This window comes from Globicephala melas, chromosome 7 (genome assembly GCF_963455315.2).
Source record: "Globicephala melas chromosome 7, mGloMel1.2, whole genome shotgun sequence".
NCBI classification, from domain to species: Eukaryota; Metazoa; Chordata; class Mammalia; order Artiodactyla; family Delphinidae; genus Globicephala; species Globicephala melas.
Genome location: NC_083320.1, coordinates 106,318,538 through 106,345,578, shown reverse-complemented (window position 1 = coordinate 106,345,578; position 27,041 = coordinate 106,318,538). Strand labels below are relative to the sequence as shown.

The following is a 27,041-nucleotide window of genomic DNA, read 5'->3' as shown; positions in this document are numbered from 1 at the left end:
AGACTCAAAAATGTTCATTGCAATATTTTTTTCTAATACTAAAACATCATTTAAAAATAAAATGTTTAGGGCTTCCCTGGTGGCACAGTGGTTGAGAGTCCGCCTGCCGATGCAGGGGACATGGGTTCGTGCCCCGGTCCGGGAAGATCCCACATGCCGCGGAGCGGCTGGGCCCGTGAGCCATGGCCGCTGAGCCTAAGCGTCTGGAGCCTGTGCTCCGCGATGGGAGAGGCCACAACAGTGAGAGGCCCGCATACCACAAAAAAATAAATAAATAAAGTAAAAATAAAATGTTTATTATTTTATGATAAACTGTAAGTTATGATACAACTCACTTTTCAGCCATTAAAATGGACAGGAGGCATTCCTGTTTATGCTTATTTAATGATGCCAAGTCAAAGCTCTTCAAGACATAGTTCATGTAGAAAAACAAGCTGCAGATAACACATTTAATACAATCTCACATTTCGTAAAAACTGAATGAACTTTCATATTAATAAATATGGTATGTGCATAGGAAGATATTTATATGTAGATGTGCCCTACATGCCCCACTATTATCTCTAGGTATAAAATTTTACATGTTGGGTGGAAGTAAGAGGATACGAAGTGATAGTGAGGAAGGAGCTTCCTTTTTATTTAATATTTCTGAAATATTTGAATTTTTTATAATAATAATAGGGCATATCTATTTTGTAATAAAAAACTCCTAAATTTTAAAAATCAGGATAAATTATTCTCCTTGGGCATTGTTAAATATAGATACCTCAGTCAGATGAATCAGAACTGAGAGCTGTAAGCAAACTTAAAGAGCAGACAAAAAGGTAAGCAGCTCCTCTAATTTGGTCCTGAGTAAGAACTACTATTAGGTGAGTAATGCTACTTAGTGGCAAGTAGGCACATTAAAATAGAAGCCAAAGTCTCATTGCATTCTTAAGTCAAATGATAATATTTTTGGTACACAATTGCCAAAATCAAAATGTTGTATAAAATATACTAAAGAAATGCAAACTTTTAATCTTGATATTGACTTTGAGTCCTATCTATTTCTGCTACTCACGATTTTGCAATTACCCAAAATGTGTAATGTGACTTTACAGACAACTTAGAGATAATAAAGTTGTACAGCTTGACAGGTAACTGAGGCAACTGAAGCCTCAGTCTATATTTGTGTTTCCTATAATCATAAAAAAAGAGTATTTCATAGCTATGTTTTGTCTTCTGGAACCAACAGATCTTAAATTGCTTATTGGAAATTTTCCAAATAGACGAGAGGATGGTGGCATCATTGAACAAAAAGCACAAAAACAGTCCTTAATGCTACGCTTGGTGAAGTATTAACTATTTTACTCCATCTAGAATTCTGTAAGATAATGATGTGATATGTTAGTTTTAAATGATCAAACCCTGGTTAGAAGTTGTGCTTTCCCATTTTTGTATTGTTCCTTTTTGCTTTTCCTTGAGTGTGTGATGCCTTCTATCATGTCCTATCAGATGTACCACAAAACACTCTATCTAAAAACAATCTGAGGAGATTCCCTGGTGGTGCAATGGTTAGGAATCTCCCTGCCAATGCAGGGGACATGAGTTCGAGCCCTGCTCCGGGAAGATCCCACATGCCACGGAGCAATGAAGCCCGTGCACCACAACTACTGAGCCTGTGCTCTAGAGCCCACAAGCTACAGCTACTGAGCCTGCGCTCTAGAGCCTGGGAGCCACAACTACTGAGCCCACATGCTGCAACTACTGAAGCCCGCACACCTAGACCCCGTGCTCTGAAACAAGAGAAGCCACCGCAATGAGAAGCCCGTGCACGGCAATGAAGAATAGCCCCCAATTGCTGCAACTAGAGAAAGCCTGCACGCAGCAACAAAGACCCAACACAGCCAAAATAAATAAACAAACAAACAAATAAATAAATAAAAATAAATAAAATAAAATAAAAACAATCCGAAACCCAGTCGTGGGATTGTTAGCGTAAACCAGTCAGTATCAAGTTGCCCCAGGATATATACTTTAAGTGACAATTTAAGGAATAAAACAGCAGAACATACCTAGCAAGGGGAGGGCATATTTTTCTAGGAAGAGAGTATGGGGAGAAAGGAAAAAAAAATATCATTCATTCATTCACTCAGAAGTTAATGTATGAAGAACCTACTATTGCCAAACATATTCTTTCCAACCCAAGGCTCTGGCTCTGACTACATTGCTAGATGCATGTGGAATTCGGGGACTGAGTGAGTAAAAATCCAGATAAAGCCTTCCTAATCTCTACATGGAATAGCTCATAAATAACATTCATGAATAAAAAATTGCCACCAGGGCTTCCCTGATGGCGCAGTGGTTGAGAGTTCGCCTGCCGATGCAGGGGACACGGGTTCGTGCCCCCGTCCGGGAAGATCCCACATGCCGCGGAGCGGCTGGGCCCGTGAGCCATGGCCGCTGAGCCTGTGCGTCCAGAGCCTATGCTCCGCAACGGGAGAGGCCACAGCAGTGAGAGGCCCGCGTACTGACAAAAAAAAAAAAAAAAAAAAATTGTCACCAGTTGAGATTGTACAATATAATTTTTTTTAAAAAATAAGAGATAGAACCTTTCTTTTCTTTCAGGATTCAGAATTCCTGCCCCATTTAGGACACTACCGAGTCTGAAGCATCCTCACTGCACTAAGTGTGGAGATCCCAGAGGTGGAGATTTTGGGGAAATCAAAGGATGCCTGAGAGAGCAAAGAATATCCTACGTGAGGAAACAGCAAAACTCTGAACTCTTGGATGTAACCAGCATCTTCTTCCTAAAGGCAATTGTCTCATTAAGTCTCCAGGGAAAGGAGTGAAGGGCCCTTGTGAAGGTCAAGGTCCTGGGGCTGGCTTAGACACGTCTTTACAAACAGAACAGCTCAAGACAAATGTTTAAAAAGATAACTTTGGGAGCAGCGTGATCACTTCTAGCTACACTTTGATTAGCTGGGAGAAAATCAACCTGCAGCAAAAAGTTGAGGTTAAATTTTGAGTAAATATTTCTGGGGAGATAATAAAAGGTGGATAACAGCCAACAATGCAGCAAATATCAGTTAATTCTAGAATCACCATGGCCCAATGTACCAAACGACAGAGAGGTAAAAATATATTTAACAGGAGTCATTCACCCATCTTTCACTCATGGCTTAGCACCATTTATTAAACAATTTCTTTGTGGCAGAGAAGTAGACTCTAGGGCTAAAGAGTAGTTTGAAGCTCCAGGATTCCACATGCTGAGAAAAAAAAGAAATCCCTTAAATATCCTGCTTAAAAAAAAAAAAAAAAAAACAAGAACAATAAGTTTCCTTTTTTGGATGATCAGATAACCAAAATTTAAACTTTATACCATTTCCTCCTTCTGTTCTGTGCCATGTCGCTTCATACAAGGGTGAAGTAAGGGCAAGAGGCAAAGAACAGAGTTACTAAAACTCACATAAAAATGTCTATACTTGCTTATGAATAAATAAAAGAATGTCCTGCTGTTAGAAAAGAGAGCTTCACCTTAGCTCTACCTGGTTGTCTGGATGAGAAAACTTTTCATCCGGGCCATGGGCCATCACGAAGAGGCACACCTTGGACCATCTCTCTGGCTTCTCCTCACCACCCAACCATCTTTTTATCCCTCTACCACCATCCTTTGTGTCCCATTTTGTACCCCTCTACCCAGGTGACTGTTGTTCCACCCCTCACACAGCCCAACCCTCTCCTGTGTGATCCCCAGACTTGGAGCTGTCGCCAGTTTCCTTTCTTGTTCTCAGCAGCCCATCCATCTGACGTGGTTAAATCAGAGAACACCTGACTGGGGGGATGTCTATAGGCTTAATCATTATGTTGAAGAGAAGTTCCTTTGCAAACAATCATTTACTGTGAGACTGTTATTCATGACAAGTTTTCTCATTTGTCTTTTTTTTTTCCTGTTTAGTTCTTTAGCTGGGATGGAAACCCCAGGAGAAGTCAGCTCCATAGTACACCTGATCCACGTCTCCCTGAGGCTTACCTTTAGTATTCTAAGAAGGAATTGTGCCTTGGGTGTTCCTTGAATTACTTCTTTTTCCTTCTTCCACCCACCTCCACTTCTGAGCTGCCTTACTTTCACCCATTACCCGCAACATACTCATTTTCCCCATTTACTTGGGCCTCACGGAAATATAAGACAGCAGGTGATTCAGTTGCAGAGGTTAATTAAAACAGAATGAAACATTACCAATTACCAGAGTCTTGGAAGATAGCTGAGGCTCTCAGAGCAACCTGACTTAGCAGAAAGCAACATGCACAGTGCAGTGATATGATCTGAGATGCCCTGGGAGGGGTCTCTTTGGCATCCTCACCAGCTGCCGTAACCCAAAATGCCAACTTAGCAGCTAGTTGGATGTAGTCAGCAGGGCTTCCTTGGATTCAGCTGGAATTCCAAATCTACCCACTTAGTCATGTGACCTTATCCAAGCCACTTAGCATCTCAGAGCCTCAGTTTCCTTTTCTGGGGAAAGGAGTTAATAAAACCAACCTCAGGGGTTGTTGGGATAATGATATGAGCTATAGTATATACAATACTAAGAACACTTCAGCATACGGTACTTAACTTTTTTTTCCCAATTTTTTCATTTTGTAATTTAATTTTACTTTTTTTCATGATTAACTTTAAAAATTTATTGGAGTATAGTTGATTTACAATGTTGTGTTAGTTTTAGTTGTAAAGCAAAGTGATTCAGATATATATATGAGTATATATATATTCTTCTTTAGATTCTTTTCCATTATAGGCTATTACAGAGTATGGAGTAGAGTTCCCTGTACTATACAGTAAGTCCTTGTTGATTATCTATTTTATGTATAGTAGTGTGTATATGTTAATCCCAGACTCCCAATTTATTCCTGCTCACCACCTTTCCCCTTTGGTGACCATGAGTTTGTTTATACCAGCCCACATCAGTATTCTGACTAACTTTACCAAGAGCAGAAACTTAAGGGAAGTTTATAAGGTAAAACTGTTTGAGTTTTCTTAGAAGCACCCGGACACCAAAAGGGGCATGCTTGTCTGAAAGAAAAGTTTGAAATGTATGGAAAGCCAGCTGGACCACATGTTATCTAAGAATCAGGTTGAAAGAATGTTAAAGAACACGACCATTTCATAGTAGTGCCAGCTTTTGTGCTTTACCTTTCTGTAGTAAATAATAGAATTGGATATTTAAATAATGAATGCATTTCCACAAGGCTCTGCTGTGTTTCACTCTGAATGTACGTTCTATGTCCACAACCCCTGTTACAGACAAAGCAAAGCTCTCTCATTGTTATTTCACATACAAGAAGCTTCATGATCTGGATTTGACCTTCTTCCCTGCCTACATCTCCTATAAGTTCCCCACAGGAAAACTGTGCAGAAACTATACCAAGATACTTATATTTGGGGGAAGTAGTGATTTTTATATTATTTCACATTTCCGTGTCTGAATACATGGCAGCACCTACCTGTACTACACTAACTTTAGCTCACTTCTTCTGATCCTTCAGAAATTAACTACACTTTTCCTTGAAATCGAACTATCCCAGCCCATGGGCACCCCAGGTTGACACAGAAGCACATGTGTGCTTCTGTCTATAACCGAAGTCATCACACTGTTACATTTACTGCTAAATAACTAGCCTTTTCTTTTCCACTGTCCTGCGAGTTCCTCAAGGGCAGGGATTGTAATGCCCTTGACTTTCTCTGCACAGCAGACTGCCTGACTGCACAGAGTAGGCACTCATTAGACATGTGATATATGAGTAAATGTCAGCTGGAATAGTATGTACAGTTGCCTCTATAATAAGTTATTTTCCAGAATCGTTTATGACAGGTTATGACTTGTCCTAAAACAGTGAAATCTGGAAGAGTTAAATCCGAATCTGCTCCCTCATGAGAATGATAAAAGGGAATTCCTGATCTCACCTGGATTGGTGAAGTGAATCAGAAAACTGATTTTAGGCTTGTATAGTATTTAGTAGATAGCAGTTTACTATATTGCAACTCCTAGGAAACATTGTCACTTAACAATCATACACTGAAATGTTCTTAGTATTTTATACACTATACCCTGTATAATATATATATATATATATATATATATATATATGAGATATTCAACATAACTCTAGGACAGCCATGGTAAAGTGGGCATCTTTACAAAGGGAAGTTCAGATCATTTCTCTTGATCCTTCATAGGTTGACTGTTGAACAAAACCTACATCTAAAATTAAATAAAAGGTTGCTGGCCACAGAAAGTGGCACATGATGAGGCTTTCCCTCTGGCTCTAAAGGAAGAGGAAAGGCTTATGAAATATGCAATAATCCATGTTGGAAGAGGTATGACGGCACCAGAGTTGAGGAAAAGTTTCTCTGAGCACAACCTCAATGATGAAGTCAATAGGAGGGGTTCAAAGGTTAGTGAACGAGTAAGAAGGTCAAAGGAGGGAGAGGCTGGAATCAGAGTAGAAGAGGCGATCAGTGGGAAGTCTTGGAGAAGAGAGAGTAGCAGCATTTCAATATTTTTTCCACTTTTAAGTGATGTGATGTGATTCTCCAGCCCTGCTCCTCAGTGTTCCTTAAATTAAGCCCAGGCATGGTTATTTGAACTCTAGGAAGGGAAGGCACTGAGGCATAATTAGGTATGGAAAGAGTTTCATCAAAGGAAAGGAAACAGTGAGCAAAGATCAAGAATTCAGCCAACAAGCGAGTGAGAATTGAAGGCACTTAGGAGAAATACTTCCCCTTCTCAATAACTCTTTATATTCTACCCCCCTTACCAACTTCTCTGATACAGAATAAAATGAACATGTTTCCATGTAAGTCTATGAATCTTACATTTCTAATGTCAGCATAGTGAAGGGAAATTAAAAAAATCACAATAAACTGAGCAAATCTAAGCTGCTGGTTGCAGAGGATTTTGACTATGTTTTCCTGGCCACACAACCATTTAGCCTTTCCACACATCTCTCAAGCTTGTAGGTGCCATTTTGGGATCCTTCCTCCTCCTCAAAGGTCTTCTACATTCATCTATTCAGCTAACTACCATCATCTTCTACTCTACACAGAGTAGGTCTTCAGGGATATAATGTTAAAAAAGACACAGTCTCCGAACAGAACAAGAGTTATTTTTGGTTTGTCGGCCTCCAAGATGTGATAGAGGGCTCTGCAGGGTAGAGTGGGAGTGCACAAAATGGAGAAGTCCAGTCAACTGCATCTGATTTGACCCCTGTGAAGATCGCGATGTTAGGAGAAGGAACCTGAGGTAGAAGATAGCTGGGCCCCTGGGCTGAGCAGCTGGGGAGTTTGTCAAACAGAGTAAATTGGAGCTCTGTTTTCCCTAACACTCCAAGGACAAAGTTAATGGCAGGAGCTGATCTCTGCTGGAGTAAAGAGATAGGGGGACCACATCTATCACTCCTGAGGTCAAGGAGACCTCCCCAATGGCACATGTGCAGGGAGTCTCCTCTGGGGTCAAAAAGGGAGGGGGCGCCATCCCATAGTAAGTCTTGTCAAAGCTCTCAAAGGCCTCCATGCTGGAATCCATCTTGGCAAAAAGATGTGCACACATATTGGGAAGGGCCCTAAGATAGGTCGGATGTGGGAAAAGAAGCAAAATAATTGGCCAGAGGAGAACAAAGACCCGGAAAAACTTCCTCTACATAAGTGACTTAAGCACGTTGTTACTGTGGTCCTCCTCATTAGGGAGAATGCCCACACCCTTTCTCCCTGGGTGTGTATTCCTGTTTTGCTTCTGTCTAAATAAACTGCTTCCCTGTGTGCTCTCCCACATGTTGTGTTGTGTTTCTAAGAATAAACTTTGTACCTGTTTCTGTAGTTTTTGCCTCCTTGAAACAGCCTTGCTTTCAAATGAGGGCAAGAGCCAGGGCAATTTTGCTCCCAGTCTCTACCCCCTGGTGGACTGGTAGCTAGGATTCCTATTTTCATCCAGGCTACTCAGGTTCAATTCCTAGGCAGGGAACTAAGATCCTGCTTCAAGACTGCTCACTGCTGTCTCTCTGAGATCAAACTCAGGTCACATGACTTGGGGCCCAAGCAGCCCTACAATATTCTGAAGCTGTGGTGCATCTAGTGTAACCTGATGGAACCACATTCTTGGTCTTTTCCTCACTGAACTGAGTTTCAAGTGGACCTAAAATTTTATTTGAAACATTCCTGCTGTTATCAATTTAAACAGTGAAGGGAAAGTACTTAAAAGCCATTTCCACTAGGTTGAGAGCAGGTTGACATAGGAATTCTTAACTATACTTGAGCAGCATTTATTTGATGAAGCAAGTACAATTATAAAGCCAAAACCAAAGAATGTCTTAAATTCAGTCAAAACCAAAGTGGGTTTGGAAATGTTCTGTGCATATTTTCATAATCAGTACAGTAAAAAAAAATAAGCAGTTGACCTGGAGGGCAAAGGAAAACTACATGTGATGGCCATGAGAACTAAAACTAAACTTTATCTACAAAAGTAACTTGCTGTGGGGAAGGAAGAGAGAGTCTGGCCTCAGCTATACCTGAATTCAAATTCTGGATACGCCTCTTAATAGACCTGTGCGTCCTTGAGAAACGTATTTAACCTCTCTGTAATCTACATTCCTCTACCTTAAGGTGCAAAAGTGAGAAAATTATGAAAGATTAATAGGTTTGTTTTCTCTGTCAAATTTATGTTTACCAAAGGAGAAAGGGGAGAGGAGGGATAAATTAGGAGGTTGGGATTAACATATGCACACTACTATGTATAAAATAGACAATCAACTAGGACCTATTGTATTGCACAGGGAACTCTACTCAATATTCTATAATAACCTAAATGGGAAAAGAACCTGAAAAACAATAGATATATGTATATGTATAACTGCATCACTTTGCTGTACACCTGAAAGTAACACAACATTGTAAACAAGTATACTTCAATACAAAATTTTTAAAAAATCATAAAAAAGGACCTACTGTATAACACAGGAAATGTATGATCATTACAAGATATATGCTTATAGATTATTACAAGATATATGCTCAATATCTTGTAATTATAAGGGAAAAGAAACTGAATATATATATCACTGTGCTGTACACCTGAAACTAACATATTGTAAATCAACTATGCTTCAATAAAAAAATAATACAAAAAAAGAATTAATAGCTTGTTATGAGGATTAAATAGGTGTTTAATAAATATAAATTTTCTTTTCTCTATTTTTAGTGGCAATAATAGGGCAGGCCAGTGACTGGATCATCAGTGGGACAATGGGAGAATAAAGAAACAGTCTGTTTAATTACACATCCCTATCTCCCACACCTTCTCCCAAAGCCTATATTCTACACATTACAGAAATGCTGACTAAATCGCAAAGCTAAATATTACATTTCATTCTCCTGTTGAAAATGGAATGTTCAGAATATAAAGGGGTTATGGTGTGGCAACACGCTATGTGTTACAAACTTCAGCAATAGCCCTGAAAGTACGAGGACTAGAAATTTCCAAAGTTAAAGCAATCACCCTTATTCAGGAGCCCTAGTTCATATTGAATCTCTCATCTATTCTCTTTTATCTTAGGGGACATTTTATGCATCCTTTCGTGGGCATCCTCCGCGAGTGCAGAGGGTTCAGGACGCCCATTACCATTCGTCCTTGTCAGCGTCACAATTGCAAAAGTGTCGAATGTCCAGGCAGCTCTCGTCTAGGCCACAGTCACACTGCTGAACTCCGGGAGGGGCGCCTCCCCAGTAGGGGTGTCTTTCATTGGACCGTCCGATCCACCAGGTCAATGGGGTTCCATCTGAAAGACAAGATGCTTCACAAGTCAGAGTGGAGCAAGCCTGAAATAGCACAGAGGGTGTCACAGAAACTGAGATGAAAATGTCTCGAAGGATATATATATATATTGTACATATGTATGCACATATACATATACATATGTGCATACATACGTACAATGTATATATATCCCTCCCTCCCTCCCTTCTTTCCTTCCTCTTTTCCCTTCTGTTCTTTCTCCTTCACTTCTGTTATCTCTCCTTTCTTTCTTTCATTTTTCTTTCTTTCTTCCTTCCTTCCTTCCTTTTTTTTTCTTCTTTCTTTTTCTTTCTTCCTTCCTTCCTCCCTTCCTTCCTTTCTTTTATTTTTCTCTCTCTATCTCTCTCTATATATATGCACACACATAAAGAGATATCTATATACATGTGCTCATATAAACAACACTTCCATGAAAAGTGTTTCTATAATAGGATATTGATTAATCACGATGTTTAGACTCAAGGTCACAAGCTCAAATGCTAACCAAATCAGGCAGGCATCACAATTGAGTAAACTGGACTAGACCTTAGACCAAAAATATTGAATATATAGATACAAATATTAACTTCCTTTTAAAACTACAAAACGATAAATAGTAGCATGAGGGCCAATATTAGCCCGACCTTAGTCCTCAGTTTCTGGTAGACTGTGGGGAGGGGTGGACACGAAGGTGAGGGGGAGAGTGTTGGCTCAGAGGACAGGGTGGCCCTGTCTTACCCCACACTGATTTCTGTCATGACAAAGATTAACACCAGGGTTACCATATCTTTTGAATTTTTTAAAGAGAAGTCACAATATTTGAAGTTCAAAAATTTGGACAAAAGAAATATTATGAAGGTCAATACTGCATAGGCCAATGAAATCCCTCTGTATGTCATATTTAACCCATACAAAGCTAGGATGCAACCTCTAATTTCTGGTTTATGTAGTTAACAGAAAACTATTTTTGAGTCTTGTCCTTGTCAATTTTCAATTCTTTTTTCTTTGCAAAGTTTAGTTTAGTAAAATCTGTTGAAGTTATCTTGTATAATTGGGAATATTTAAGTAGATAAAAATTATTATCCAGAAGATGATAAGATATCCAAAACAACAGATGTAGGCAGAGATAGAGGTGTTATACACCCTTAGGCTGAATGGGGTTAGGCCTAGTTCCTCTTTGGAAACCACTGGTCTGTTTCTGTTTGGCATACAACAGGCACTTAATATGTGTTTATTTTTTAAAAATGAAAGAAATAGTTATTGAGAGCCATTTTTCATGATTTATCATTTTAAAGTAGAATAGTAACTTTTGTCTGAGGATGGCGCTAGGTTGGAATTCTGCCTAGTCAAGACTAGATTTCATATACAACTCCTGATGTACAAACATATAATTTACAAATTATTCATGTATACAAATAGCAACAACTTTCTCTGAATTGCATTCATTACTGACATCCTTATGGAAGTCACTGAGGCAAGTAGGAAGAGAATGACAATCTGGGTTTTCCAAGAACCTGTAAGTAATGAGAAGAAGATAAAACAAATACTAAGAAACACAAAAGTATCTTAGGAGTGCTGAGTCAGGGGGCAGACAGCCTGAAGGACTATACTCACCCCAAAATACTACTCTTCACACTGTCTAAAATGTTTCAAGTCCCTTTGTTAGCTTTTAAGTTAGAATCCCAGTTAGAGATGTCTGTTTACTAGTATCTTCTTTTTAAAGAATAATTCTAAATGGTACAAATCCATTTAACCTATTTCCAAACAGCTATAAGTCATTGGACACTAGTTCAAATGAATTGCTTTCTTTCTAACCACTAGCTCAGATCAGCCATATTCAAGTGGCCTAGAGGTCTGGTGGGTTTACTTAGAACAAAAAGCTCTTTCAGGACTGAGGTAAGCTTAGGTGGATCGTCCCAGTGTGTGAGTCCAGGTAACACAAGGGTAAAACATTGTGTGTTCAGATGTTTGCGAATGTTGGCTTTGGGCACAAGATATGGGAAGAAATCTCTCCACTTCTCCCTCCTGGCCCTTCCCAGACCTCTCCTCCATAATCGAGAATCCTGATCACATGGTGAAATTCAATGTCATCATGAATTATTTTTGTTTATAAGCAGAATCAAAGTTGTGATCTTATTAATAGCATTATTATCAATGGTTTCAATTCTGAAAAACCAATTTGTGTACACTCTGGTGCAAATGGTGCCTTCTAGTAGGTTTACCAATTCTTACTTGGTGCCTTAAATCCCTAGAAGTGCCCGTAGCCGCTCAACACTTTGTTTTGTTTCGAATCTACCAGTGCCTTGTGTCACTGAGGCTTGGGATCCCCTCCTCATGTCTGACAATTAGTATAAAAGTTGCAAACAGTTTTGACTGATTGAATATCAATGAGCAAGAAGAAAGAAAAGGAAATATAGAGAATAAAGAAGAAACACACACATATATTTGAGAGCAGGAGGGTTACAGCAGAATTTTCCTCTTAGATGTCCCAGGTTTGTGATTATTCCCCCAAGGAGTATGAGCTGGAACATAACAAATGAAGAAACTGACGATCGAAAAGGGTGACTGATTTTTTTTCATTCATGACTCTAATGATGTAGTCAGGAAGAGAATCGGCACCCTTTCTCCAAATTTTGGCCACTGGAGAAATTGGATTTCCTGCATGTGTTATAGTGGGCTCATGGGAGTAGTAAATATCCCCGCCCCACTGATGTCTTGGTCTTGCTACTTGCTTTCCCCGCTGGAACACAGACTGAAATGATGGCATGTCAGCTCAGTCTAGACCACTGCTCCTGGGACCACCTCTGACACCACGGGAGAACACAATCCAGATGGTCACAGTCTCTCCTGGTGGACCTCAGGATGTGGCACACGGAGCACAGCCATCCTGCCTGACGCTCAGACCTGTGAGCATGAGAAAAAGTCCTGAACACTGTATGCCACTGAGCCGTGGCAATTGGCAGTATAGCATTATTGTGGCAATCACTGATAAAACACAAAGCAAATATCAACCACATACAAAAATTCTGTAGGGATTCTAAGGAAGTAAAACACAGTGATCAAGGACAGTCCTGCTTTCAACTGCAGTTTGGTTGGAAACATAAATAAAGAGACATCGGTGAATGAGGAAGATAAAGAGAAACACCAATTCTGTTTGGCTCAACTAATTATCTATCTTTTGGCCCATAAATGTAAGCAGTTAGAGCCGACATTTTAGCAGTCCCTTAGGAAGACCCTTTGTTACTGCCGCATATCCCTTTACTTGAACCCAATCTGTGTTCACTCTGAGTCCGTCCCTACTCAAGTCCCAATTATTGGCAGGGTAACCCGGACTCTCACACCACCTTTGTCCCCTTCTAATATGGTGCTTGGATCTTCCTGAAATTTAGAGAGCAGTTTCCCCAGTGTTCAAGGTCCTGGCTTAGCTCCTCCTGGCTCAGTGCTCCCATCCATGTATTCTTTTAGAAATTCTGCATAGAACTTTGGAGAAACTATTCCCATGGCTGATCATTGACTGTCACCTGTCACAGCCTCCACCTCTAGGTGACGCAAGATTCAAAGCCATATATATATATATATATATATACACACACACACACACACACACACATACATACACACATATGTATATATAGGATTTATAAAACCTATACATGCATACATATATGTATATGCATGATTTATAAAACTGTGATTAAAAGAAATGATATAATTATGAGTGTATATTATATTATATATATACATATATATAATCATTCCATTCAATTATTGCTTGATTCTATGCTGTGTGAAGGTCACAGGGCGATATCCTAGCTATACAAATTTTAATAGACTATCACTGCCCCAAGGGAGTTCATAACATTTAAGGAAGAAGGACATATACACAGCTAAAAGAAATGTAAGTCAGAATGAGATTAGGGTCAAAATATAGAAGTGAATAAAATGCTAGGAAAGTCCAGAAGAAGAAGCTATGAATTTTGTCCAAGATTCCTGAGAAATGGTTTATGGAAATGATTTTAATTTCATAGAAATGGTGACATTTGACTGGAGGCTTTGTGTTGAGAAGGACTTCAGCAAATGGTGCCACCAGGGAAAAGGGTGCAAGTAAGAGGCACAAGGAAAGGGGATCCGATTTTCACTACAGCATCGTTAGGAAGCAACGGTTTGAAATAGCGAGATTTTTGCACATTCTAAAGATATCTTATCTCATTGACTGTAGTTAAGTATTTTGAGCTTAAAAATAAGAGGAAGGAGCCACCAAAGCTGTAAGGACAAATAATTACAGATGACTGCACCCAAATGTTTCATTCTATGATCAAAACACAAATCATCCAGATGCTGGTTTAGGAAAGAAGATTCTGGAAACCAAAGAAAGTATTTTACATTCTCTTTCTTTCTAAATAGAATGTAATTTCTACGGAAAGGTTTAGACCACAAGAAAAACAACCTCTTCCATATCACAAAATAATGTCAGACATTCATCAAAGTCAATCTTGGTCTGACTGCATGCTGATTAGGATCATTAAATCAGAACATATGTCTAATAGCGTGATTAAGAGCTAGTCAGTGACATTAGGAATTAACATTTTTATAATGTTGTTCAACATTCTCTTCTCCCTGCCTATTTAACTGAAGTGAGCCCAGAAAGGAGGGGGTTGCATAAAAGATTAATGATACCACCTCTCAAAACAAATGATAAAAATCACTTTGATGAGGTCATTTCAACCTGTACTGAACAAACCTCACTAGAATGTACCACAGGGATCCTTCATGGTTAGGCAAAGAGGTAGACAAAATGATTAACTTAAATGATTCTATTTGCATTGTTTTAATTTTTTGTAGGGTAATATAATAATAATTTGAATTTTGATAGTATATTTTAATGGAAGACCTGCAATGAAGAATCCTAGCAAGGTTAAATGACTTGTGCAAAGTCAAACAGTCACTGAAGGCAAATCTGGACTCAAGGATCTGGGTCCCTGAAGCTCTCATGTCCTGAACACCCACCTTCCCAATGACTCACAGACTTTCTGACTTTTTAATGTGCCAACAACATATAGAGATAATGTGAGCCTTGCAGGGAAAAATGACCAGCTAGATAAAATGACAATTATTATAAATTTGTGGGAACTGATAATACTAAATGAACACTGTAGTATGGGAATAAGACCTTTAGTTTATTCCACAATTTCTCTGAGAGGACAGACTTGAAAGCAGTAGTTTCCAGATGTGGGGTGACAAGAATGGAGGGGTATTCCTGTAACCACATCAAACTAATGTGAGAAGAAAGAAACCTTCATTGTGTTAAGACCCATGGACTCGGAGTGGGGCTTATTTATTACCATAGTATACCTATAGTATAGCTAACCTATACTGATTAATATAGTAAACAATTAATGAATGGGAAACAAATTTAGAAAAGTAAAATACCTAATGTCTACACACAATCAGAGAAATAGAGAATTGCAATCAATCTGTGTATTAAGGCTCATGTGTCTGTTTTTAACTAGTAATCCTAATTTTTAAAAAATCCAGCAGTTATTGAGCATTTAAAATATCAGGAAGTTATATGCACTTTTTATACCCTAGTTTGATCAATCTCCACAACAACACTATGAGGTAAATACTTCTATCTCATTTTACAGATGAGGATACATTACTTGCCCAAGGTCGCTCGGCTAGTCAATGACAGACCCATGCCAAAGCACAGTGATCGCTGTAGGTGATTACAACAGACTCAACAGTGAAATCCCTGCCCCCACTGTTGTTCCATCCCCTAAAAGGTATTCTTACAGCAGGAAACAGGGACTTCTAAAGTCTAATTCAGATGATTTATCTCTCTGATTAAAATCCTCCAGTATTCTATGTCTGTGGGTTTACTTCTGTTTTGTAAATAAGTTCATTTGCATTATTTTTTAGATTCCACATATAAGCGATATCATATGATATTTGTCTTTCTCTGTCTGGCTTACTTCACTTAGTATGACAATCTCTAGGTCCAACCTTGCTGCTACAAATGGCATATTTCATTCTTTTTTATGACTGAGTAATATTCCATTGTATATATGTACCATATCTTCTTTAACCATTCATCTGTCCGTGGACATTTAGGTTGTTTCCATGTCTTGGGTATTGTGAACAGTGCTGCTATCAACATAGTGGTGCATGTATCTTTTTGAATTATAGTTTTCTCCAGATATATGCACAGGAGTGGGATTGCTGGACCATATGGTAATTCTATTTTTAGTATTTTAAGGAACCTCCATACTGGTTACCAAGGTGGGGGGTGGTGGAGGGATAAATTAGGAGTTTGGGATTAACATATATACACTCCTCTGTATAAAACAAACAACAAGGACCTGCTGTATAGCACAGGAAACTATACTCAACATTTTTTAATAACCAATAAGGGAAAAGAATCTGAAGAGTATATATAACTTAATCACTCTGCTATACACCTGAAACTAACACAACATTGTAAATCAACTACACTTCAATTTTTAAAAAGTCCTCCGATATTAGCTCAATACAAGAATAAAACTCAGCGTCTTCCTGTGGCCCATAAGGCCCCGTACATCTGGTTCCTGCACTTTTCAGCCTTACTTCCTCCCTGGCTCCAGCTGTACTGGCTGTGCCCCTGGTCCGCACAGATGCTCTTCTGGGTTTACTGTCTCTGCCCAAATCCAACTTCTCATGGGTTTTTACAGTGCCTGATTGTCTTGTATCATTGGATCTTGAAATTAAAGCTCACCTCTTCCCCGTTGACCTTATTTACAATACTCCAAAGTCACTCCATTATTTTCTTAGGAATACTTAGGATCACCTGAAATCATACTTTGTTTGTTTGTTGCTGTTTGTTTGCTTAACATGGTCCTCATTTGTCATTAGAGTTGGAGAAAGGGCTTTTAAGTCTTATTCATGACTATATCCCCAGCATGTAGAATGTTCCTGGTTTGTGCTAAGAATTAAATTCTTCTTTGGTGAATCAACAAGTGACTAAATGCCAAGAAAAAGAAACATCAGCACAGAAGGATTTCACACAGATGACATTTAAAAAATTGTTTCAGGAACGTATATGGTTATGCGGCCTTTAGTCTTTATAGAGGTATATTCACAGTTGGCATTTTAGGCCATCATTGAAGACATCAAACATTTTTTTTTGTCACTTTAGTGATAGGCCCAGAGAATGACACCCATCAAGGCTTCGAACAACTGCTTACTATAAACGTGGCATAGAATGAGATCACCGTACATAAAGGTGTCCCCGTACCACTTCATTTGTGTATTTAACAAAATGACAAAGTATCTGGACAAGAAACTTGCCTGGTTAGAGTATAAAATACAGAATAAATACAAACCCTGCCATTTGGACCCTCACAATATAGTAAATGAGAAAAAAAAGTTAAATATTACCTTTAACTCAAGTTAGAATAAAATAAATTTGAGGTAGAATTTTAAACAACGTGTAGAAAGTCAAGAGGAAAAAAAAGCTAAAGTTTAGTGAAGAGTACAGTTCTGGAGAAAACTCCAAATTCATCCCTTTTTTGAATATACCTTCCTTTTCTGTTTTCCAGCCAGTGGAAGAAAGTTGGATTTTCATACCATTAGACTCAAACCAAGGTTCACAGAAGTTATGTCATTCAACCCTCCTAACAGCTTTGTGAAGTTTTTCATTTTTATTTTACAGATAAATTGAAGCTAATGAAGGTAAGTTTCTCAAGATCACACAGATAGAAAAACTTGAATGTAGATCTTGTGGGTCCAAACCCCCAAATAATATTTTTATTGTATCTTATGAAATCTAGTCCTATGATAAATAGAAACAGGATGGTATTTATTCATAGAAATTGGTCTTGAGTTGAAATTATGAATATGCATCAAATAATTATTTTATTGGCAAAAGCACAGGGCCTTACTGAGTATGCATTCCCAATATCTTGGGAATATTTCAAACTCCATTATCTCCCCAATTATATTGGTCTATTTATTATTTACCTAAGAATCAATCAAACAAAAATACCTGCAAACACAAATGTTCCAATGATTACCATTGTTTCTAAGACTTATTTGCCTGAACTCCTATAACTTTGTTTAACAGATACCTAAGGAAGTGATAGGCCATCATATAATAAGGAACCTATTGAAATTTCCCTCTAGAAATCTTGGATCAATGTTTCTCAAAACGTTGTTTCTGTCTGACTTTAATCAAAATAATCTGGCGTTTTTGTAAGAGCACGGGTTCACAGCATCTTTTCCCAGACACGCAGTGAGTGAAGCTTCAAATTCTCCATTTCTATCATACAAAGTGATGCTGAAATGTTGCACACTAAAATTTTAGAATCACTGGTTAGAAGGTTCGAACCTTATTCAAAAATGTTCAAATACTCCCTTTTATTTTTGAAAAATTCTTATTCAATGACACTGCAGATTGCTAAGTACAAATAAGCTGTTTCAGATTTAATTTCATTATCAAAACATGTGCATTAGATTATATTCATTTCTGCTAAAGAAAGATATCATGATAGGAGAAGATGAATAAAATACATAACAAAGATTAAGTTTAACTTGTAACTGAGGAAAAGGTCACTGAAATTTTTATGAACTAATTTCTTCTGTTTTGTCGTGGTCTAATAGAAAAATGGTAGTGTGCATTTGATGCTGCTAATCGTCTCATGAATTCCCTAGAAGTTTCCCCAAGAGAACCATCTCCAGTTATCCTTCTTTCTCTACCCACCCCCCAAAGAAGTATCTCCCAAAGTTATCCGTCCTTCTCTAACCCACATCCTCAATCCACTGCAGTTCATTTTCTTTAGCAAACTCTGTTTCATATTTTGGAAAGATTAGGGAGGGCCAGTTCAAGTTCTCTTAATTTTCTTCTACTCTGACTCAAAAAAGAAAGAAAAAAATGTTACCTTCTCCCACTTCTTGTGTCAAATGTCTCCCATGCTCACTTTTCATCTGTTTTGATGGGAAGATGATGAACTTTGTCCTCTATCCATCCTATTCCTCTCTGTGTCTACTCATTGGTCTCTCCATTCATCCATCCTCTTGTTTTTACCAGAATCCTTCCCACTCACAACCTTTTGGTGGGCCTGGCCCTTGGCGATATGAAATATTTTTCTTTGTCCTTCATAGATATTTCATCTGTTACTTATACACAAATGTCTAAAAAGTCTAGATTCTCCAGTCCTGCATTCTTTCCTGGGTTGTTTGGTGGACACATCAGTATTTTCCAATACTTCTTCACAAAGCATGAAGAATATTTATCACTCATTATCCTATGAGTATGTACATAAAATAGGCACACAGAGGTATTCACACATCCATATTCCCCAATAGCTCCTAATCTTTCATGAAATAAAGGCACTCAATAAATCAATAACTGTGTTAAATAAAGTGAGAAAGGAGTAAATGTTGCATTGCTAATCAGAATGCCATTGTGATCATTCAGGTTGATAAACCACCTCTAAGTCTTTGTTACCATTTGCCAAGGCGACAACTAACCCACTATGGTTTATAGCATGAGACTTTAAACCATATTGTAAATTCTTCCTGACGATGGCGTATTTTGTGGGACTTTTTGTGTGAAAAACATGTAACAGAGGGTGAGAATGCTTATGTAAGACACTCCTACTGTTTAATCAACTAATACAGATTCTATGTAAATTGCAGAAAGTTAGAAATAAACACATACACACTGCCATGCCCTTTCTTGCCTGAATCTTCTTTTTAATTTCTTCTTTCCTCTTCTCTCTGGTTCTCCTTTTCCTTTTTTTTTTTCTTTTTCATTCTCTGTCTGTCTCTCTCTCTCTCCCCCTCACTCTTACTCTTTCTCTCTCTCCCCTCTTTCCATCTTCCTTCCCTTTTTCCCTCTCTTCTCTCACTTATGTCCCTCTCTTCTCTCACTTACGTCCCTCTCTCCCTTCCCCCAATTGTTTCCACTTCTCTCGTTCCTTCTTTTTTTCTCCATCTTTTTTCTTTGATCCACCTCCAACAATAACTCTCTATTTCTTCCTTTTTAATCACATAAACACAATCACAGATACAAGAAGAATTGATCACAATTCTGTCCATGACATTCTATCACTGACGGTTGGTAGACATTACCTGGTTATGTTAAAAAAAAAAAAAAAAAAGATAAGAAGAGAAGAAAAATGAAAGATCTAGCTGGAATGCTTTACATAAATATCTACATGAATCAAGCTTTTCCAAATTATAATAGGTGAGCAAATTCATCAACGAGATCATGAAGCAGACGAAGTGATCTTGCTTTGCACAGTGTTAATGAACAAACAACAAACCCCTATTTATTTATTTCTGTACTTGATACATAATTGATGGCTGTAAGTCTCATATTCTTTAGAGGTCTGAACAAGGCACAGACAGAAAGTTGATGGAGCTCACAGATCATATTCATTAGGAAGGTTTGGAAACAGTGCAAGGCAGCAGCATAAGAAGAATGGGCACAGAGCAGCTTGTGTGATGAATAAAATATGAAGAACTTTGCAATTACACAGACCAGAGAGAAGTGGCCAGAGGATCATCAGCATAATGATAGTAATAAAACTAGGAGTTCATGCCTGTATCTCCTATTTCACATCCCCAAATCTGAATAATATTTATTAATCACTCTCCTGTTTATGGTTATTTGCAGGGTACATAACAAAAAATAAAGCGAGGCTATGAGTTTCCTGCCTTCAAGAATTTTTTTTTGTTGTTGTTGTTCCATGAGTGCCCACAAAGGTCATTTAATTATTCTGAAAGATATTCTACAATCAAAAAATATATGAAAGTGGTAATTTTGGTTTCTGAACAGGAATACGCCATTTAAAAGACTGCTTTATATTTTATTATTTTTATTTATTTATTTTTTGTGATATGCAGGCCTCTCACTGTTGTGGCTTCTCCCGTGCCGGAGCATAGGCTCCAGATGCGCAGACTCAGCGGCCATGGCTCACGGGCCCAGCCGCTCCACGGCATGTGGGATCTTCCCAGACCGGGGCACGAACCCATGTCCCCTGCATCGGCAGGCAGACTCTCAACGACTGCGCCACCAGGGAAGCCCCTGCTTTACATTTTAAACATTAGATAAAATGACCAGTTGAAAACATTGATTAACCATTTGTGTCCATACAAAGTAATTTTCTAAATTAAAAAAGTGAAAAAATATTAACTAGTGTTTATGTAGGACTTACAGTGTACCAGATGCTATGTTTCCTCATCATAAAAGGTAGAAAGCAAGCAATATTACAAGAGGTTGGCAGTGATCTACCTAAGGGCAGGGATGATTAGTAATCATTATACACCCAGCAAATACTAGACACAGTAATTTTTTAAATAACAACTGAATATATATGTGTATGTATATATTACACATATATATCATACATACGTTTGTAGATATATATATCTGTACACACACGTACACACACAATGTCTACTGCCTTATCCTATGTCAAAGATATTACAGTATAAACACTCTTAAAGGTACTTCCAATACAATTCCCCCAAAGATGAATTATTTTACCTAAGATTTGAGACAGGAACATTATCAAGAAGTGTGTAGCTATATTGCTCCCAGTCAGGCATATATTTTATCAAATAACATGATGTGGGGCTTCATTCTGCAAAAGTCACTTTGTTGCTATCACCAGGAAAAGCTAAGTGATCGGACTAGAACATGATATACTATATCTAGACTCAACTCCAATGCTGGCAAACCTATTCCTTGTCTCCTATCAGGATATACCATTAACAGAGGCCTCCTTCTAGGATCTCAGTCAATAGGAACAAGTCAGTTAAGGGGCCTTTCAGTTGACAGAGACAGCTAATGCATTGTTGGTTGCTCTTCAAAGTCTAGAATCACATTAGAGAAACGAGCATATTACCAAGGGGGAGAAGGTTCTTCCGAGGGTTAACAGGTTTCTAGGACCAATTTAAGCAAGACCTAAGATCCAGGACTCATTTCTGGTTCTACGGAATTTATTCCAAAATAGAGGATATTATTGTATCCTAAGTGTCTCTGATTATTCTGGAATTGTGAAGAGCAACTATCATATTTCATCAAATGCCAGTTGCTATATATAAGTTGTGTCATTGTTTTATGCACCACTAAAAATGAAAATTGACTATGAGTTCAACTAAAATATGACATTAATTGTAAAATTCATTCCAATTTCAGAGATACTAAAAACGTAAAAAGAATGTTGGTTTCAATTATTTTTACATATATATAGTCAAGCTTCCCATGACTCATTTCATCTGCAATTAATCCTCTTTTTTATCTAGTCAGGAAAATTGCTAAGTATCTATTTGTGTTTGTTGTACATATAACAAGGATAAGGAACATCTCCAACAGGAAACAATAACAGCAAATCCATCAGGATTCTAATAGTTTTCATATGAACAATAACCACTGTTTAGCTTAAAATAGACATTTAATACCAGTATTTTGTAAAAATATTTAAACACTAGGGTTCTCAAACAAGAAATGCATAATACATGTGGTGATTTCGAAAGAGGGTATATATGTGGAGGCCACAAAAAAAAAAAAAGGTACAAATGAACTTATCTACAAAACAGAAATAGAGTCACAGACATAGAAAACAAACGTATGGTTACAAGGGGAAAGGTGGGGGGATAAATTGGGAGATTGAGATTAACATATACACACTACTATATATAAAATAGATAACTAATAAGGACCTACTGTCTAGCACAGGGAACTCTACTCAATACTCTGTAATGGCCTATATGGGAAAATAATCTAAAAAGGAGTGGATATATATATATATATATATATAACTGATTCACTTTGCCGTACACCTGAAAATAACACAACATCGTAAATCAACTATACTTCAATATTAATGTAAAAAATAAAGCATATAAAAATATTAAATTAAAAAAAACGGGTCTGAAAAGTCTCTGACAGTCCCTTCCTTTAAATCTAAGTGGGCTTGTGACTACTGAAACCAAGAAAGCAGGACAAAAGTGATACCAGGTAACTTGGCAGGTAAGGTCCTAAAAAGCCATGTCCAGTAGTTGCTGGACTGTAATTTCATGAGAGACTCTTGTTGAGTACATCGTGATAGCCTAAAATACTCGCATGCTTTCTGTATACCAAAGAAGTGAGGAACCCATGCAGCAGTCTGAGGATGCCTTTCTATTAGGATAAACAGGATAACAGAAGGTAGCTGTTACAAATTGGATTATAAATTATCATTTGGTTCAGTTGAAAAATCAGATTATAAAGAACCATTGAAATCTTTTTGGGAGTTACCAGATTCCCCAAATATCAGTCAGAAGATTCAAAAGGACTTAGAATCATCTTAAAGTTTTTAATTTAATATTTCTATGCCTTAAATTTTACTGTTTAGAACTTCTGTGATAAAAAAACAAATATAAGTAAAATTCTGTATTCTAAAGAATAGTACGTTAGGGGAAGGAGCAATATTATTTATATGTATTCATTTCTCTGATTTCAGATGGTTTTCAAAAAGAACATAATCAATAAATCCAAAATAAAATATAGATCAGAACTGTCTTCATAAGAACAGAAAATGAAATGATGGAAATAAATTATTTTATTTTAAATTCTACTCAATACTCTCTAATGACCTATTTGGGAAAAGAATCTAAAAAAGAGTGGATAGATGTATAACTGATTCACTTTACTGTACACCTGAAACTAACACAACACACAACTAAAACAACATTGTAAATCAACTATACTTCAACAAAAATTAAGAAAAAATTCATTGTGGTGGTAAAAGTGAAAAGAAAGATACTGTCAGTTTTACATTTCTTTTTCTTTTCTTTCTTTTTTTTTTTTTTTTGGCTGCGTTGGGTTTTCTTTGCTTTCTCTAGTTGCGGTGAGCGGGGGCTATTCTTCATTGTGGTGTGTGGGCTTCTCATTGCGGTGGCTTCTCTTATTGAAGAGCATGGGCTCTAGCTGCGCAGGCTTCAGTAGCTGCAGCATGTGGGCTCAACAGTTGTGGCACACTGGCTTAGTTGCTCCACGGCATGTGGGATCCTCCCGGACCAGGGCTTGAACCCGTGTCCCTTGCATTAGCAGGTGGATTCTTAACGACTGTGCCACCAGGAAAGTCCCAGTTTTACATTTCTTACTCACAAAAAGAAGAAATCCAATTCTCAAGGGAGGTAAACAGTTTTTTGAACATTGAATTTTGAAAGTAAGTTTTCATATGAGATCCTTTATGGGAAGACACAAACGAGTCTACTGGAAAATGTCCTCAATAACACACCTACCAAAAAGGGAATACACTGAATTTCACATGGAAAAATTTCTTGAAGGACTTTATATGGAGGAATTTCTTAGAGGTCCTGTGGAAAAAGCTAAGGAACTAATGTTGATAAATTCATATATTACCATCAAGTATGAGCCTTTAAACGAATGGCTTGATGGAAAGAGTGAAATGGGCTTTGGGTGAGTGCTTGATAGAAGACACTTGGAGGATATACTCTCTGATAAGGGCCCGTGGTCTGTGATGTTGCTTTGAGTTCAGCCCAGATGCTTTAGAGGAGAGACGAGATGATGACACCACCATCTATCCTGTGTACCCAAGCTGGGAAAGGGAGGGAGGGAGAGAGCTGGATTTTCAGCTGTTTCCACACCCTGCTTCCCCATGCACATTACTCTCCACATGATTGGAGCATAGCAGGCTCTCAGAAAAAAAGTAACTGATGGTGACAGGTGTAATTGTTGTTAGCTCTCTGTAACTGGTGTAGGCTGGATTGTGTCCCCCCAAATTCCTATGTTGAAATGCCAACTCTGAATGCCTCTGGATGTCCTCGTATTTGGAGGCAAGGTCTTTCAAGAGGTGATGAACTTAACATGAGGTTGTTAGGGTGGGGCTCCAATCCAATGTGACCTGGGTCGTATAAAATCTCTTCCTCTGAAGAGACACAGGGTGTGTGTGTGCACAGCAGGAAGACCACGTGGGGGCACAGAAGGAAGACCACGTTGGGGGCACAGCAGGAAGGTGGGCGCCTGCATGCCAAGAGGAATGAAAAAGCAACCCTCCCTCTACCTTCATCTTGGACTTCTAGTCTTGAGAAGTGTGAGAGAATTCATTTCTGCTTTTAAGCCATGCAATCTGCAGTATTTTGACACTACAAACACAATCAGTACCATTTACGATCCCCCTCTAAATTTTGAGAGTACGGGACTTTAAAATCCCTGACACATTGAGGGAAAACTCTAATGACCCTGAACGACCAAGGGTTGGGGGAGTGGTATTCATGAAAGGAAATAGGGCAAGACAAATTCAGTTTGTCAGTTTGTTTTTTGTAAAGCTGCTAACTTTGATGCCTTCTGTGGGTTTTGCTGTGGCTTTGGTTTGGTTTGTCTGTCTGTTTCCAGCACTTTTCATCTGATTCTTACAGATAAAGCAAGTGGACACAAGTCCTTCTGGCAATTCCAGCTACTGAGATCCGCCCTCCACCCAGTGTGAATAGAAAATTGGGCAGAGCAAAAGTAATTGTTGAAATACACTTTTTTTCTTCTATCTGTTGAACAGGATTTGCTATCTTCACACATCAGGAGGTATATTAGCATTGGGAAAAGCTGGGAACGGAAGCAGACAAATGTTCCACAGAGGGTGGAACAGCATTATTTATGTTGGTAGAGAAGAAAACGATGTTTGCCATCTTAAAATATATCAAAGAAGAAAAGAAAAGAATGTTTCAGAAACTACATTCTCAATATGGTCTGGTAAAATATAAACTTAACCACTTGTCTTCCAAGAAATTTAGCATTCTATTATCAAACCTAAAGGGATATAGGCACCAAAACGATACATTGTGTCATTTGGGGGAAAAAAGGGTACAATGAATATATGTTGCTACAGCAAATGAAAGTTGTCATTTTAATTTCTGAATATTTTTGTGTTTTGTATTTTTAAAGTTCCCAGCAAGGCTTGTTCAGGGAAAATGAAATTCCTGGCTCTACCTTTTCTCTCTATGTCCTATGATATGGTCTCTACCACAAGTAGCTCTAAAAGTAGTAGAGTCTCCTGAAAATTTAAAATAATTTTTTTAAAATTTATCTTCTGAGTCATTTAAAAATTTGGGGTTGAAAAAAAAAAGTCGTTCTCTGAAATACTATCAGCTGCTAAGTTATTCCTGGTGTCATCAATTACACTGTAAACTGATCAGAGCAGAAGGAGAGCTGGGAGAAACAGCCAGATGTGACTCCACAGCTTCTACTGGGGAAATGGGAACACATGTTTTCAGAAAATATTCAAAGAAGGAAACCACTAGATTTTTCAAGAGCTTGAGTGACAATATTTAGCATTGAGTTAAAATGCTTCAGATACACAGTCTGATCACAACTCATAAATTAATCAACAGAAGACATCCGGGAAGCACAATGGCACGTCTCCCAGGAGTGAAGCCCAGTTTTGGGGACTGGTCTCAGATGTGGGGTCAACACGAGACTCAAGTCACCCTGGGATCACGGAGGGACAGTGGCAATTCTAGATTCACAGATAATCCAAATCCGGCTTTGAGTTAAGGACCTCACTACCATCTCTGCTCCACGGGCTATCAGGTTATCCACAGTTCCTCATTCATCCCTGAGAGAAACTCACTCGTTTCAGAGGTCACCTTTTCTTTCTTGCTCCATGACTCTCCTAAAAGAAATCACGTGTTTCAGGCAAAGAAAACTCCAAACAGTCTCCTACCAAAATTCTGACTTCTGAGCCTTTGTTTCAAAGACCAAGCTCATTTTTTTCCTATGAAAATGTCAGCCATGAGCTCTCCTAAACTCTTGGCAAAAGTGTCAAGTAAGACAAACTTTCTAGCGGAACATTGGCAGTATTTTTAAAGTTTCACAAATCTAAAGCTCTTTTACTTTTTTAATTTTAAAAAAAAATTTTGGGGCTTCCCTGGTGGCGCAGTGGTTGAGAGTCCGCCTGCCGACGCAGGGAACACGGGTTCGTGCCCCGGTCTGGAAAGATCCCACATGCCGCGGAGCGGCTAGGCCCGTGAGCCATGGCCGCTGAGCCTGTGCGTCCGTAGCCTGTGCTCCGCAATGGGAGAGGCCACAACAGTGAGAAGCCCGCGTACCGCAAAAAAAAAAAAAAAATTCTAAAACGTGTAATTGATTTACAATGTTGCATTTAATTTCTGCTGTACAGCAAAGTGACTCAGTTATACGTATATATTCTTTTTCATATTCTTTTCCATTATGGTTTATCACAGGATATTGAATAT

General features: G+C 38.3%; 1 protein-coding gene across 1 annotated transcript in view; it reads right to left on the bottom strand.

Annotated features, from left to right (window-relative positions):
• The window catches only part of CNTNAP5 (contactin associated protein family member 5), an 886,651-nt gene that overhangs the window by 153,519 nt on the left and 706,091 nt on the right, over positions 1-27,041 (bottom strand). The window contains exon 14 of the mRNA XM_030840366.2: positions 9,651-9,807. Within this exon, the coding sequence (XP_030696226.2) occupies positions 9,651-9,807 (157 nt within the window). The remainder of the gene's footprint in view (positions 1-9,650; positions 9,808-27,041) is intronic.